Source organism: Armigeres subalbatus, chromosome 3, assembly GCF_024139115.2.
Source record: "Armigeres subalbatus isolate Guangzhou_Male chromosome 3, GZ_Asu_2, whole genome shotgun sequence".
Lineage (NCBI taxonomy): Eukaryota > Metazoa > Arthropoda > Insecta > Diptera > Culicidae > Armigeres > Armigeres subalbatus.
In genome coordinates this window covers 191,276,024-191,291,891 of record NC_085141.1, presented here as the reverse complement: position 1 = coordinate 191,291,891, position 15,868 = coordinate 191,276,024, and the positions used below count along the sequence as shown (strand labels likewise).

The following is a 15,868-nucleotide window of genomic DNA, read 5'->3' as shown; positions in this document are numbered from 1 at the left end:
GCCTGTGTCAGTGACAAACGTTATATTTACATTTGATTTCTATTTTCTAATGACTTTTTCATAAACTAATGCGCTTAAGTGTACGGATTTTGATGCCCCACGGTATAAGCGATTTTTCATTTATTAAACCTAAGTATATTGGTTTGAAAACTGATTCATAGTCCAGAAAATTAGGAAAAAATAATAATAAAATTCTGTTTGTTAATAAGGTCCTAAGGAATACTAAGGTCCTAATAAAATTGGATGGAATTTTGAAATCCGAAAAAGCTTTCAGCATCCTAAAACGTAATGAATAAATCCATTCAATATCCAAAAGTGCGAATTATATGCAGCTGTACTCAAATTACTTTAAGAAAAGGCTGCCTTATAAAAAGAAATTAGAATATAGAATTTAAAATAGAAACGAAAATTATGTACACAGTAGTTGATAAAGTTAGCTGAAGTTGGTTGTGCCTAGCACGTCAAGGAAGTCAATGAAATATTATGAACTCGAATTGTGCACTTGTGATGCAAAATAATTATTCCATATATTTATATTCATAATAGAAGCTTTGATTGTAGCATGAGTCAAAAGTTATAATATAAAAACATGATAATCGAAACAAAGCTTAATACTTGAAATTAACTACGAAACGACAACCTAGTTTTAAAATAAACCGCTAATGATTGAAACGCGAGCAATCCTCAACGTGTCGTCCTCTGCTATTCACGGTAACGTTCACGCGAATAATCTGTCGAGTGCTGGGGCTAGGTGTGCGGTAGCAAAGCGACCTATAGCCCGGAGGAATGGGAGGCGAGTCTTCTGTTCTGTCCTCTGACTTATCTGGCAGTTGTCCAAAGTCGTCCATTTCGTAGGAATCCAAATTTAAAAACATATCGCATGCCGACGTGTTGCATGCCTTGCTCGCTGTTTTCGTGGAGTTCGTAGTTCCCATGAGTTTGCGCTGGTGCCTATTGATCATTTCCAAGGAAATATTCGAAATATTATCCAGCAGAATAGTCGCGAAGCTGTCTTCCTCATTCTCGGTTATGGGACGAATCTCGCAATCTTGAGTGTCGTCTGACTGCTGCTTCAACGGTGATATTTTTTTATCTTGTATCTCATAACCCTGTATGAAAATCTGCGGAATTGTTCTGTTGGGGTATGGCGGCGCTTCTTCGGGAGCAGAATGAGATTGATTGGTGCCATAAGCTCTCACCAGATGTTGATGTTGCACGCAAAAGGGTGGTAATTTGCGGGGGCTTTTCACGCTTTTCGGAGCCAATGTCTGCGTCCCGGGCGGAATATTCAAATTGACAATCATCAGTGGTGTCTTGGGGGTTTCACTCGATTTTCTGGAAAGAAAGAGAAACAGAGAAACTCATAAATTATAAGACTAGAGAGAGCGGCGAATTAAAATATATCAGAGGGGATGCCTTTCGGGCCCTGCATGACAGTCTCATATAGCGTGTGAAAGTTGTTTCACGCTGTTTTGTGAATCAACACAAACTGCTAGCGCCTCGTAGATTAAAAATAATTTGGTCGTATCAACTCCTTTGTGTCTACTTCTTCCCGGGGCCTTCTTGATGCCGCGCAATTCTCATGAACGCCAATCTAGAAGTGACTCATAATGTCTGCACGTCTTCGCGTTGACCTACAACAAATGCAACTTGATGTGTTTTGGGGGCAGGATTTGTTTTTTGCGTTTCTCCTTTTGTTCCGAAGGGGGATATAGTTTTGTGGCTATAGCAGAAGGTAGCAGAGTCGGCTCAAATTGGCCGTAGAATAAAATTTATATGTAGGCCAGCGTTTAAAAAAAATGAGATAGGCATAGTTAATTAATTAATAGAATAAAGCATGAAATGTCCCAACTTGTTGCAGTTGTATACACTCATTCTTAATTTTTTTTAGGAAACGTCTGCTAGATATGTATGTACAACGAAAATATTTCCCTTTGCCTACCTACCTTTTGTGTTGGAAGCAAAGTAAAAATCAAATAATTTGTGATAAAATTAAACGAAATAGTTATTCGATGCGACCCTGACCACACATAGTACCACCAGTTTGACGCATCTCTTTCTCTCTACGTCGTATGCTCAGCGAACTCCTCGTGGTCGCCGCCACCACCAATAAGCAGCACACTCCATTTAATGTCTTCTCATTAGTCGTCCCTGACGGCTGTTTTGGGGTTCTCGGAAAAAAGCGGCGCGAATGAGCTACAACCGCGTCAAAACTTATTTACATATATTTTTTTTAATTATGTGAATGCGCTATATTGGCTATCAAATATTAGCAATCAAACGAAGCCGCTCTCCGATTGAAGATTGCGCGTGAGACATATCTGATGGTCGTGATTCCAGTCGTCTGCGCAGATGAAATGATATATGTAGAGACAAATGGAACTAGATCTCGATGGATAAAAGATCCAAATCAGGGAAGATATCTTCGTTATGGGAGAAGATGTGTTAAAAGGTACGATCGCTTCGATTTGTATTTTAGTCTTGCTAAAGTCTTTCTCATGCACTAAGGTCGACAGAAGGCTAATGTTTACTACATACGCGGTCCCATATTGCTGAGTATCTTGCATAAATCGATGCAGCACTATAAAGTAGGGTTTTGGAGTTTGTACCAGCTGTTGATCAGCACGTGAATTACTTTGCCAACTTAGTGGCATATGCATAACCAAACCTATGCAAATATTCATCTCGGAAATTGTGGATTATTTTTGGATTCCCTGCATTTTCAAAATTGTTCTTAGTTTTGAAAGTTGTAAAATATCTAAATTACACGAACAGATTCATGCAATGAATAATACCAAGTCGATAAATTAACCATATGCCATATAAGTGTTAATAAAAACGATAAAAAAGCAGATATTACTCACTTCTGTGTGTGATAAAAAAAGTGATATTTTCGTAGAACTCCTTTCATTCTTCGCGTTTCTATAGAAAGTGAGAGGGACAGATATATCAACATCTCCCATTTAAGGACACTCCTCACGGAATCCAATTTTCAAAGTACTCGAGTTTTCAAGGGCACACCATTCGATACGGAAGCAACGCACAACTGTCATTTTTATTGTTTCAGCTTTGCTGCGTGATTTGTTGAACGGTGAAAATGAAGGTGTATTAAGGAGCAAGATGGACATAGTCGGCGACGGTCATGCTGTGGAACCACCAACGCTGGACGAGGTTAAGAAGGCTCTAAACGAGCTGGAAAAAAGTAAAGCTGCTGGGAAGGACGAGATTTCGGTCGAGCTTCTCAAACACGGAAGTGAGCAGCTGCATCAATAAATCCACCACATTATCCAGAAAATATGGGAGGATGAAGAACTGCCTACCAGATGGTTGGATGGCCTCATGTGCCCAATCTATAAGAAAGACTAGTGTGCCAATTACAGAGGAATCACCTTTCTGAATTCGGCGTACAAAATCCTGACAGGCTCAAACCGCTTGAGGAGTCCTTCGTCGGCGAATACCAGGCAGGTTTTCTTAAGGGCCGATCAACGATGGATCAGATGTTTAGCCTGCGAATGATTCTTGATAAATTCCGGGAGTACAACTTGCAGACTCACCATATGTTCATTGATTTCAAAGCAGCGTACGATTCAGTGAAGAAAAATGAGCTGTGGCAGATAATGTCCGAACATGGTTTTCCGGCGAAACTGATAAGACTGATACGTGCAACGCTGGTTGGCTCGAAATGAAGTATTCGGATTGCAGACGAAGTGTCAACCTCGTTTGTGACCTTAGACGGATTGAAGCAGGGTGATGCACTTTCAATCTATTGTTCAACATTGCACTCGAGGGTGCAGAGGAACGGCACTATCATCACACGGTCGTATATGCTCCTGGGTTGTGCGGACGACATCGACCTTATTGGAATCGATCGCAGAGCAGTAAAGGATGCTTTTGTCCCACTGAAGGAGGAGACGGCGAGAATAGGCTTAACCATTAACTCTACCAAGACAAAGTACATGGTGGCAGGTAGAGATAGGGAAAGACCTAATGGTGTTGGTGCAGAGATAGTGCTTGATGGGGATGTGTTCGAAGTTGTTGAAGAATTTGTTGGACATTGCCGCCTCGCAGCTTAGTGTTTCCTAAGCATTTCCACAGTTATTAACTGCGAGGTTTGTAAGCAATGTTAAACCCGTTACCATAGGATATGGATACTCTGAAGTAGTGCGCAACGGTGTAAATCCGATCATATCGCCAGGCTCAGTACAACAGTGAAGCTGACAATATGACCTCCCTTGCCCCGAATCCCAAGGTGTCAGGCAACCCGTGCCGAAGGGATGAATGGCCTGGGGGTGAAACAATTAGCCAGGCAGTTAACGAAGACTGTAAGGTAGACACCTTTTTGGTGGTGCATTACGGAGTAAGATCTACCATACTGTGCTCTAGTTCGTACTATTCTTGTTAATACTTATGAGTGATGGTCGGAAGAGTATGAAACGAATATAATTTGCTTTTAGATGACCCATCTTTTGCACCTTGTGGATGGAGGCAATGGAGTAAATTATCAAAAAGTAATTCAATCTTAGACTGGTTTCGAAGCCGACGACACGAGTCTACAAGCTCCAGAGCGCTGGAAAGAAGCGGATACGAATTTGGTGGATCTGCAAAACCCTCTGACTGATTAGAGCTCTGTGTAAAGGTTAGATTCCGAAATGTCAAACGAAATCAGATCTCGTACAAAAACGAATTCGGAACTCATAAGAAGAAACAAAAATATGTTTGAACTTCAGTACCGATGCATGGTCAAAATCAGTATTATCCCACTTACTGTTGATGCCGAAACTTATTGAGAGCGCCCTTCGAGAGTTGGTATAATCGATTTCTCGAAGGGAATAAATAGCGGTACCTCAAACTAAATCTGAATAAAAAACGACTTCTTCATGTCTTCTCAATAGAAATTAAGCAGAAAGACATGCACTAAATAAATGACACGGGTATACTACAAAATTTCAATGAAATGGACGCCCGAACAAAAAAGTGGTTCAACCCAAACAAAAAAAAAAGAAATGTTACCATTTTTGCATTCGTATATCATGAGGCTAACACGATGATACTTTTATGCCCAGTGAAGTGGAGAAAATTTCCAACCCGAAAATTTCCTAGACCGGACCTGGAATCGAACCCAGCCACCTTCAGCATGGTCTTGCTTTTTCAGGTATCAGAACGTCGGCTCCAGGGGCACGTTCACCTGAATTCGGGAGATTTGTGCCATCGCCTTCACAGCCTTTCTTATCACGCATCTGACGGCAAAGGAAGTGAACAAAAAGGAAAGGAATATGGATGGGAGAAAAATGGGAAGTTTGGGAAAGGTACCCTTGAAGAGGGCATACAACGGATACAACACGTACAAAAGCTCATAGCTCCTTACCACAACGGGTTATGAACAACAGAATACTTTGAAGATTCAGGTTTTGTACGGCTGTTCGGCCACATTGAGACGTAAAGTCAATGTCAACTTCTCTCCACGAACAGCCTAGATAGCCGTGTGGTGTCGGCAGCTGGTTATCTGGCTAAGAATAACATTACGGATTTCCTGTTCCAGTGGTAAAAGTCCACCATACAGGTGACCCCTAATTTTCGGTGTGATGCGGCTTTATGCTTACCGTGCCTACGAATGAATGGTTAGGGGGGTCTAATAAGAACCTAACCGCAAACGGAGCCTGTGAAGCACCAGGGCCCCCTTCACAGTATTTTAGCCCTCACTGCGCTAACCGGAGCTATGGCGTAGTTGACTTTTTACTTCTCCGAGATAATCGGCTACTCTTATCCAACCTCATCGTGAGGTTAAATAAGAGTGAGGTTCTGAATATGTGTTTTACTTAGTTTTCAACAAATTGTCACCTATATGGATTCGCATTATGCGTTTTTTATAATGTGCTTTGTGTATGTTACCTATATGGATTCGCATTATGCGTCTCGTCCTTGACGTTTGGCTTCGGCTACTCTTGTTCAATCTCAACTTGAGGTTAAATAAGAGTGGGGTTATGAATATGTGTTTTACTTAGTTTTCAACAAATTGTCACCTATATGGATTCGCATTAGGCGTTTTTTTTTACAATGTACTTTGTGTTTGTCACCTATATTCGTATTCGGATTCGTATTATGCGTTTTTCAAAGTGTAATCTGTGTTTCGTCTTTGATGTTTGGCTTCAGCTACTCTTGTTTAATCTCTACTTGTGGTTGAATAAGGGTGGGGTTATGAAAATGTTTTTTTACTTAGTTTTTTTCAACAAATTGTCACCTATATGGATTCGCATTATGCGTTTTTTTACAATATACTTTGTGTATGTTACCTTTATGGATTCGCATTATGCGTTTTTCACAGTGTACTCTGTGCTCGTCCTTAACGTTCGGCTTCGGTTACTCTTGTTCAATCTCAACGTGAGGTTAAATAAGAGTGGGGTTATGGATATGTGTTTTACTTAGTTTTCAAAAAATTGTCACCTATATGGATTCGCATTATGCGTTTTTTACAATGTACTTTGTGTATGTTACCTATATGGATTCGCATTATGCGTTTTTCACAGTGCACTCTGTGTTTCGTCTTTGACGTTCGTCCATTGTTACGTCTTCTGTGTTTTTGTAACACCTCTCTTTAGTCCCTAGCTGAATGCGTGTGAGTCTACATAATTGGCTTTCCTATAAATGGTTCCATTCTCCTTTCCAACTTCACTTCCTTTTCCTTTCCCCTTTTCACTTCCTTTTCCGTCAGGTAGATGATGAGAAAGGCCAGTGAAGGCGATGGCACAAATCTCCCAAATTGAGGGGAACGTGCCTCCTGAGCCGACGTTCTGATACCTGATACCTGATGGTCTTGCTTTTTCAGGTATCAGAACGTCGGCTCCAGGGGCACGTTCACCTGAATTCGGGAGATTTGTGCCATCGCCTTCACAGCCTTTCTTATCACGCATCTGACGGAAAAGGAAGTGAACAAAAAGGAAAGGAATATGGATGGGAGAAAAATGGGAAGTTTGGGAAATGTACCCTTGAAGAGGGCATACAACGTATACAACACGTACAAAAGCTCATAGCTCCTTACCACAACGGGTTATGAACAACAGAATACTTTGAAGATTCAGGTTTCTGTAGTCAATTTCACTTAGTAAGTGTTTACCAAATATTTGGAAACGCAGTTGCGCATAAACTGGGCAGTTACATATCAGATGATAAGAAGTTCCATAATCGGATTCACAACCATCACAGACAAAGGATTCAACACGTTGAATATTTGCCATGTGATAGTTGAGTCGGCAGTGACCTGTCAAGGCCTTGACTAAGACACTACAATTCTGTTTAGACAGATTAGCTAAATAGTTAGCTACTACCGGAGATGGCTCTCGGATATACAATTTTGTTTGTCGACATGAATCCAAACTACTCCAATGCCGTTTGTGCTGAGTGGAAGCCCAAGAGCTAATCAAACGCTTCACCCAACACTTAGATGTTGGAATAGCTGGCTCACGACCAAAAAAGTCTTGTGATGCTCCAGTGCGAGCTAACTCATCAGCCAATTCGTTTCCAGCTATGGAAGAATAACCAGGTACCCATATAAGGAGCAATGTATTAACTGAATCCAGTTCCTCTATTTGAGTTCGACATTCGACATGCGGGCCCTCCTTAGCCGTGCGGTAAGACGCGCGGCTACAAAGCAAGACCATGCTGAGGGTGGCTGTGTTCGATTCCCGGTGCCGGTCTAGAATATTTTCGGATTGGAAATTATCTCGACTTCCCTGGGCATAAAAGTATCATCGTGTTAGCCTCATGATATACGAATGCAAAAATGGTAACTTGGCTAAGAAAATTGGTAAGAAACCTCGCAGTTAATAACTGTGGAAGTGCTTAATGAACACTAAGCTGCGTGGCGGCTCTGTCCCAGTGTGGGGATATAATGCCATCAAGAAGAAGAAGAAGAAGAAGAAGAAGAAGAAGAAGAAGAAGAAGAAGAAGAAGAATGCGATTAATTACTTTGATCTTGAGTTGGCCGAAGCGAGAGCTTTGATAGCTGCTTGACTATCTGAACAGAAGTATATTACTTTGCCCATTATGTGTTTCTGCAGTGCGGATTGCACTCCACACATAATGGCAAATATTTCCGCTTGAAAGACAGTGCAGTGTCTACCCAGTGAGTGGGACTGTTCCAATCTTAGCTCACGCGAGTAGACACCTGCACCCGCTCTACCTTCGAAGAGGGAGCCGTCAGTATAACAAACAATGCTGTCCGACATACTTCTCTCCAGATAGCCAGATGTCCACTCATCCCGCGAGGGGAATTGTATTGAAAATGTCCTATAAGGAAAACTACTAGCGAGTGTGAGATCACTTGGAGCAAGGACTGTTCTGTCCTAATCAACCATGAGTTGTAACAACGAAGTGTGTGAAGAACTGCGGTTTACAGGATTCTCTTCCATGAAACCGAGAAGCCATAATCGGTAAGTACAAGAAAGTGCTTCTTGTTTGAGATGTATGTGTAGTGGGACAACGTCGAGAAGAACCTCGAGAGCAGCCGTGGGAGTCGAATAGAACGCACCAGTCATTGCCATTAGGCACATCCTTTGAAGATAACCTAATTTAGACTAAATTATCCTCACTTCACCCTTTTGCCACCACACAAGACATCCATAAGCCAAAATTGGTCGTACAACTGTTGTGTAAATCCATTTGATATATTTAGGTTTAAGACCCCAAGTTTTACCAAAAATTCGTCGGCATTGGCCGAAAGCCATACACGCCTTTTTGACTTCGAACTGAAGAAATGTTACCATTTTTGCATTCGTATATCATGAGGCTAACACGATGATACTTTTATGCCCAGCGAAGTGGAGAAAATTTGCAACCCGAAAATTTCCTAGACCGGACCTGGAATCGAACCCAGCCACCTTCAGCATGGTCTTGCTTTTTAGTCGCGCATCTTATCGCGATGTGCAAGATTGAGATGGAGCAGCATGGTTTTCCACAATCGATCTTACCAGTGATTTCTTCTATGTAGTTTTACACTTAAATTGGATTGTGTAAGCCACGTGATATTGTACCAGAGATATTACAAGCAGTTGTGTTAGTCATATGTTTAGGATGTGAACTATTTGGATGATATAATTGCTTGATGTTAACTTAAAAAGACACTGCACGTTTAATGCTTCGCACTTTGAAGGGCAACGGACCAACATGCAAAGTTCATTGGCTCTGCCGAACACTTTTTTCCTAACGAAAAGTTTTGCGACTCAGCTGGAAATCGAACCCACACTCCTCAGTATGATGTGATTAAATGCCTGTAACAGCCAACCATACGGTCACAAAGCCCAAAACTGGATGGTAGTTGTAAACCGATTACATGAGCATGGAGTAAGTTTGAATAAAAAGAACAAACTTTCAAATTTGTGGGACTCAACTTTTCAAAACATGGATTGAGGTTGAAATAAGGAAAGAAACAGAAAACTTTAGAAGGCTTGAAACACAATCGAAAGTTTATATTCTTGTTTGCGTGTGCCACAGCGACCAGTTTTCGACAAGTTTCATTTTAAGCGTGCACTCAACGGCAATCTCTCACTCTCCTTCCCTCTTTGTGAATATGAACACGAATTGATTAAATAAATTGAATTTTAAGTAACAACAACAAAAACCCTGACTAATCCACTTAGCCCTAGGAGGGGCCCTCCTTAGCCGTGCGATAAGACGCTTAGACTGGCTTAGAAACCTCGCAGTTAATAACTGTGGAAGTGCTTAATGAACACTAAGCTGCGAGGCGGCTCTGTCCCAGTGTGGGGATGTAGTGCCAATAAGAAGAAGAAGAAGAATCCACCTAGCGGTGGTGGTGCCTTTCTCTTGCATTACAAAATCTAATAAACCCATAGGAATGTTCTAAAATAGTACTGAAAGATGGATATTTTCTATTACTATTTAATCGGCTTTGGGACAGTTCGTCGAATGACATTTCGTCGAATGACGTTTAGTCGAATGACATTTTGTCGAAAGTACATTTGGTCGAAGGGACATTTAGTCGAATGGACATTTAGTCGAATGGAAATTTAGTCAAATGGACATTTAGTCGAATGGACATTTAGTCGAAATGACATTTAGTCGAACGGACATTTAGTCGAGAGGACATTTAGTTAGTCGAATGGAAATTTAGTCGAATGTTGAAAGTGTTTAGTCGGTAATAGGTAATTAGTTAAATGGATAATTCAATTCAATTCAATAGATTTTTGGTTGCATTTGAATAAATAATCCACAAGATTCATGGATAAACTGATAAGAGGAATTCAGTCGACGTGAGGAAGTTCAGCGGAAGTGCGGAAGAGCTGAAAAAACGAATATGTATGTCAATGAGGATTTTTCACCTGGGCTAAAAAAAAAAATATGGAGACTCTGGTGTATTATAGAAAAATTGAAAACCTACAGAAATAGCATAATATTAGGTACTGATGGTGAAATACCCTCTATTTTTTTCGGCACATTATCAAAAACCAATGATATCAATGTCACTTCTTCATCGTAGTCGGCTTTGGAGCATTTCGTTGATTGACAGCTAGTCTAATGACATTTGGTCAAATGACATTTCGTCGAAAGGACGTTTAGTCGAAAGGACATTTGGTCGAATGAAAATGGTTTTCTTATTCTTTTCATTGAAACTCTTCCTTTCACTCAATATTTATACAATAATTAGTTCAGAATGAAATTGTCTTCCAACCATAATTCGTTTATTATTGGCCGAAAATTTAATTCCGACCAAATGGTCATATGAATTTCTGGTGAAATGGTGAATGAATTTCTTTTGACCAGGTGGTATAGACTCATCGTAGTCGGTTACAGGGGTTCGCCAAAGTCAATATCCAGTCGGAAATATTCTCGAGATATTCACCGTTTTCGTATTAGTTATTGTTTTTATGGACCCATCATTCATTGGACAATATCGAAGCAAAATTTATGTGACTTTTAGAAAACCCCAATAAATCATTTATTTTTTTATTGTTATTGACTAAAGTTCTTTTCTTTCAAATAGCCATTCGACGGAACATTGTTAGACTAAATTTACCAAGATTTTTAATTCGAAAACTCGCTTTCGACCAAACGTCATTCGACCAAATGTACGAAGATTTTTTATACTTAAATCAAATTTCGACTAAATGTCAATTCGACCAAATGTCCTTTCCACGTAGTGTCCTTTCGACCAAACGTCATTCGACGAAATGTCCTACGTATCTAGTGAATTAAAAAAAAACATTTTCGACTAAATGTCCTTTCGACCAAATGTCCATTCGACGTAATGTCTTTTCGACCAAATGTCATTCGACTAAATGTCATTCGACGAAATGTCTTTCGACGAAATGGTATAGATTCATAACAGACTAAGGCCGAAGTGGCCTGTGCGGTATATAAGAGTCTTCTCCATTCGGCTTGGTCCACACACTACGAAAAAGTTCTGTAACATTATGTCATTTAAGACCGACATATGCAAGCGAACCAAAAGAGGCATTATTGCGTTCAAATTAATTTTTACAAGGCTCTGAAAATGTGTATCCTAAATTTTACACGACCAAAAAACTCAAAGGTGCAGCCCAATCGGGTTGTACGCAAAGGTGACGTAGGACTGCGTAGCTATACGAAATGGAGGGTATTTTTCATCATAATTTGTATCAATTTATTAGCATTGTGCAAACTGCTCGGAGGTCAACCGAATCAAGAAACTGAAAGTAGCTCCCAGTTGGATGAACCAGCCATGAAAAAGGAACGACTCATCGGCCGCATCGCCACTGAAGCCACTCGTCTATCTTTCAGGGGATATCATCAGAATCCTAGAAGACATTATGCTTAAAAATGTCTGGAATAAAGGAAAAATAAGCAGAATCGGAGGTGGCGCGAAACCAAACACAAATATATTAATTTGCAACGTTCGACTTCCGCCGGCGATGGAAGCGTACATGCATCGTTTTCTATAGCGCTGGTGGCAAAGTGAGCGGTACTTCAAGAATAAATTACAAACAGTCCTTTTCAGGACTTAAATGGGAAAATTGTTTACCCAGACAAACAGCCTGTTCGGCTGTTTAAACGACAATGACGATTTTGGAAAGATTTTTTGTTTTTAATAATGCGCCATTTGAAAAACTAAGGCAGCTAAACGTCATTTTTCACTAAGGTGGTGTCTTCATCGATTTGGCCGTCGTCGACGGAAAGTGAAATTTTCTGGCAAGATTCTTTGGTTTTGTTTCGTTAGTCATTAGAAATGATATCGATTTTTTCACGGGTTACCATCGTTTGGCGACGACAGAAAGTTGATAGCACAAGCGCGCGTCGGAGGGAGATTATGCAATGAGTTTGTTCAAATGGATGGCGTCAGTAGCAGTCAAATGGAATTTCCTCACCAGATTTTGATTTGTTGTTGAGGTTGAATGACGACCACCAACGCAGACTTCCACCACCAATTCGATGATTTTCCTTTGAAAATGCTACCAGAGCGCCTTCGTGCTGCTGTGTTCGCTCCGCTGCGTCCGCTCTGTGTAAATAGGAATGGGCGATACCGATACGATATAGAGGGAATCGATATTTTCGCTCCGAATAAACGATATTTTGTATCGATATTTTTTTAAGTTCGATATTTGACCGTATCGATTTTTTGATGTGTGATTCGATGATCTAAAATGGGAAATCTAAAGTATTCTATTTCTTTTTTTGCTCGTGTTTTCAATTTTATCGGAATATCGATGTTTCAACGCTGCATCGATATTTCGATAATAAATACGAGAAAGGCAAAAACATCGATTCGGCAGTATCAATATTTTTCCGAAAAACGCCCATTCCTAGCGTAAAATCTTGCTCAAGCTCTCTGCGAAATCCCGATCAAAATGGCTCGCGCGCGCCGAACAGCAGGTTTCTTGTATTTAATAAATCAAGCCCGTTAGCCCCGCCCTTTTGTGATCTGATATGGGTGTAAATGTAATGTGCACTCATAACGAATAATGAAGGGGCGGGGCTAATGGAATTACTTCATTAGATATAAGAAAGCTGCTTTTCGGCGCGCACGAGCCATTTAGATCAGGATTCCGCAGACAACGGACCGTTCGGAGGATGACAAATTCTAAGAATCCTATGAAATTTTCTCGCAAGATTCTAAATTTGGTTATGAGATATTGTTTATCTAAGATGCGTATTGTTGCGAGGAATGACAACAGAAATTTGACTCAAGACGAAGTTTCTTCATATTACAAAACATTATCTTTCGGCATATGTCTGTCCGAGCGACGTTCACCGATGGGTGGTTGCTGTAGATAGTTTCCACTGAGGTGGCGTCTTCATTGATTTTATACAAAAGCCACCATTTTATACAAAAGAAGGTTGATCCGACTATCCGAAATAAATTTTCTTCAAAGTGCAAAACTCAATCGTAAATAGCGAATTTGATAGCGCGTAGGAGGGAGATCACTAACAGTAACCAAGCTACCCCGCCAAACCCGATGCCACCGAAACAGTCCATTTTCGCAATTAACTCTTTCTTTTCATAAAATGTTGTTCCTGAGAAGAACCAATTTTCTTTTCCCAATGTTCTTTTCCAACTAACTGACACCACAATTTGTAATACATTTTCAGCATCAGCACTGGCGGTGCGGGATCGCCACAGTGCTATTTTTATGGTCAACCTTTTCATCATATGAAATGCTGGTTCGTTGAGGTTGAATGATCCGCAGCAACACATCGAGCACCACCACCAATGCGATGGATTTCCTTTGAAAATGTTATTAGCGCCTCCGTGATGCTGTGTCCGCTCTGCTGCGATCGCTTGGATGCGTCTGCTCTGCGTGAAACCTTGTTCAAACTGAGAATCAGATCCAAACCCGCAAGTGATTGATTTTTGATGTCTGTGCTAGTGATGCATGTACGTGATTGGTTGGTTGACCTATTTCTAAACTTTTTATCAATTATCGATAATAAATAGTTAAAATCAGTATTTTCAAATAAATACAAAGAAGCGTTGACTCATCCTTGATCGATTGGTCTAAAAATATTGAAAATCCATCGAGAAACGGCTTAGATATTAAAGTTCAAAGTCTATCATATTTTCGTGACGGTCCCCGATTTTCGCAATCTTAAAGTGTACCCCAGTATAGAAAACACAGACGTAGTCCTACGTCAAAAACTAGCGTATATAGCAAAAATGGTAAGGCCCAGCATGTCAATCTAACACCAGATCTTATGAGTGGGAGTCCCGTTCGATACCACTCTACCATTCCTGCTGCTTGGCAGAAGGGAGATCGAAACTTAACATGTTCTACAATTTCACGAATATGGGGAAGCATCAGCCCATCCACTGCTTGTTCCTTGCAACTGCGCTGAAGGTGAAAAAGGAGAAACGAAAACAGTGCTCAGCTGGTGCGTAAAGAATCTTGTATTCATGGGTCACTTTGTTTGTTTCGGGGCGCTTTGGATTTCAGTCATTCTTACTGTAAATTTGAGCCATTTGGTAATGAGACGCGTTTAATGGATAGCATTCGGTATTTGATGACAGAATGATACTGCAAATATATTGTTTTGGGTGTCTGAAGCAAATATGACACAATATTATGTTATGATTAAATATGCATCTCGGTTGATTACGTCAGCTTAAAGGATTGCGTCCCTTATAAAATTGAGAATTTTTTGGTGTGCATGGCTACAAGTCGCCAACCACGCAGTCTACAGAGGGTCCGCAAATCATCTTCCACCTAATCGATCCACCTTGCCCGCTGCGCACCTCGCCTTCTTGTGGCCATTTTAACCTGGTTACTGTCCGACATTCTGGCTACGTGCCCGGCCCACCGCAGTCGTCCGATTTTCGCGGTGTGAACGATGGATGGTTCTCCCAGCAGCTCATGCAACTCGTGGTTCATTCGTCTCCTCCACAAACCGTCCGCCATCTGCACCCCACCATAGATGTTAGGCAGCACTTTCCTTTCGAAAACTCCAAATGCGCGATGGTCCTCCACGAGCATCGTCCTGGCCTCGTGTCCGTAGAGGTCTAATGAGCGTTTTGTAGATTGTCAGTTTGGTACGGCGGCGAACTCTATTTGATCGCAGCGTCTTGCGTACTCCAAAGTACGTGCGACTTCCAGCCACTATGCGTCTCCGAATTTCTCTGCTGGGATTATTTTCGGCAGCCATCAGTGAGCCCAAGTACACAAATTCTTCTACCACCTCAATTTCGTCACCACCGATGCAAACTCGCGGTGGTTGGCTCACATTGTCTTCTCTTGAACCTCTTCCTATCATGTACTTCGTATTCGACGTGTTGATGACTAGTCCGATCCACTTAGCTTTTCAAAGTTACGCGGCATAATATCTATGTCGTCAGGGAAGTCAAATAGCTGGTCGGACTTATTGAAAATTGTGCCACTCGTGTTAATCCCTGTTCTTCGTATTACCCCTTCCAAAGCGGTGTTAAATAGCAGACACGAAAGACCATCACCTTGCCGTAACCCTCTGCGGGTTTCGAAGGGACTCGAGAATGCCCCTGAAACTCGAACTACGCACCTCACCCCATCCATCGTCGCCTTGATCAACCGAGTCAGTTTATCCGGAAAACCGTGTTTGTGCATTAGCTGCCATGGCTGCTCCCGATCAATTGTATCTTATGCGGCTTTGAAGTCGATGAATAAATGATGTGTGGGCACGTTGTATTCGCGGCATTTCTGCAGTACTTGGCGAAAACACCTGGTCCGTGGTGGAGCGTTCGCCCATAAAACCCGCCTGGTACTGCCCCGCGAACTCTCTTGCAATTGGTGTTAGTCGACGGCATAAAATTCGGGAGAGTACTTTGTAGGCGGCGTTCAGCAATGTGATTGCGTGGTAGTTGCTACAATCCAGCTTATCGCCTTTTTTGTAGGTGGGACACACGACACCTTCCATC

General features: G+C 41.3%; 1 protein-coding gene across 1 annotated transcript in view; it reads right to left on the bottom strand.

Annotated features, from left to right (window-relative positions):
• Positions 1-527: 527 nt before the first annotated feature.
• LOC134221057 (uncharacterized) overlaps positions 528-15,868 on the bottom strand; it is a 54,231-nt gene continuing 38,890 nt past the window's right edge. Inside the window, exon 3 of the mRNA XM_062700236.1 lies at positions 528-1,335. Within this exon, the coding sequence (XP_062556220.1) occupies positions 660-1,335 (676 nt within the window). The 3' untranslated portion in view covers positions 528-659. The remainder of the gene's footprint in view (positions 1,336-15,868) is intronic.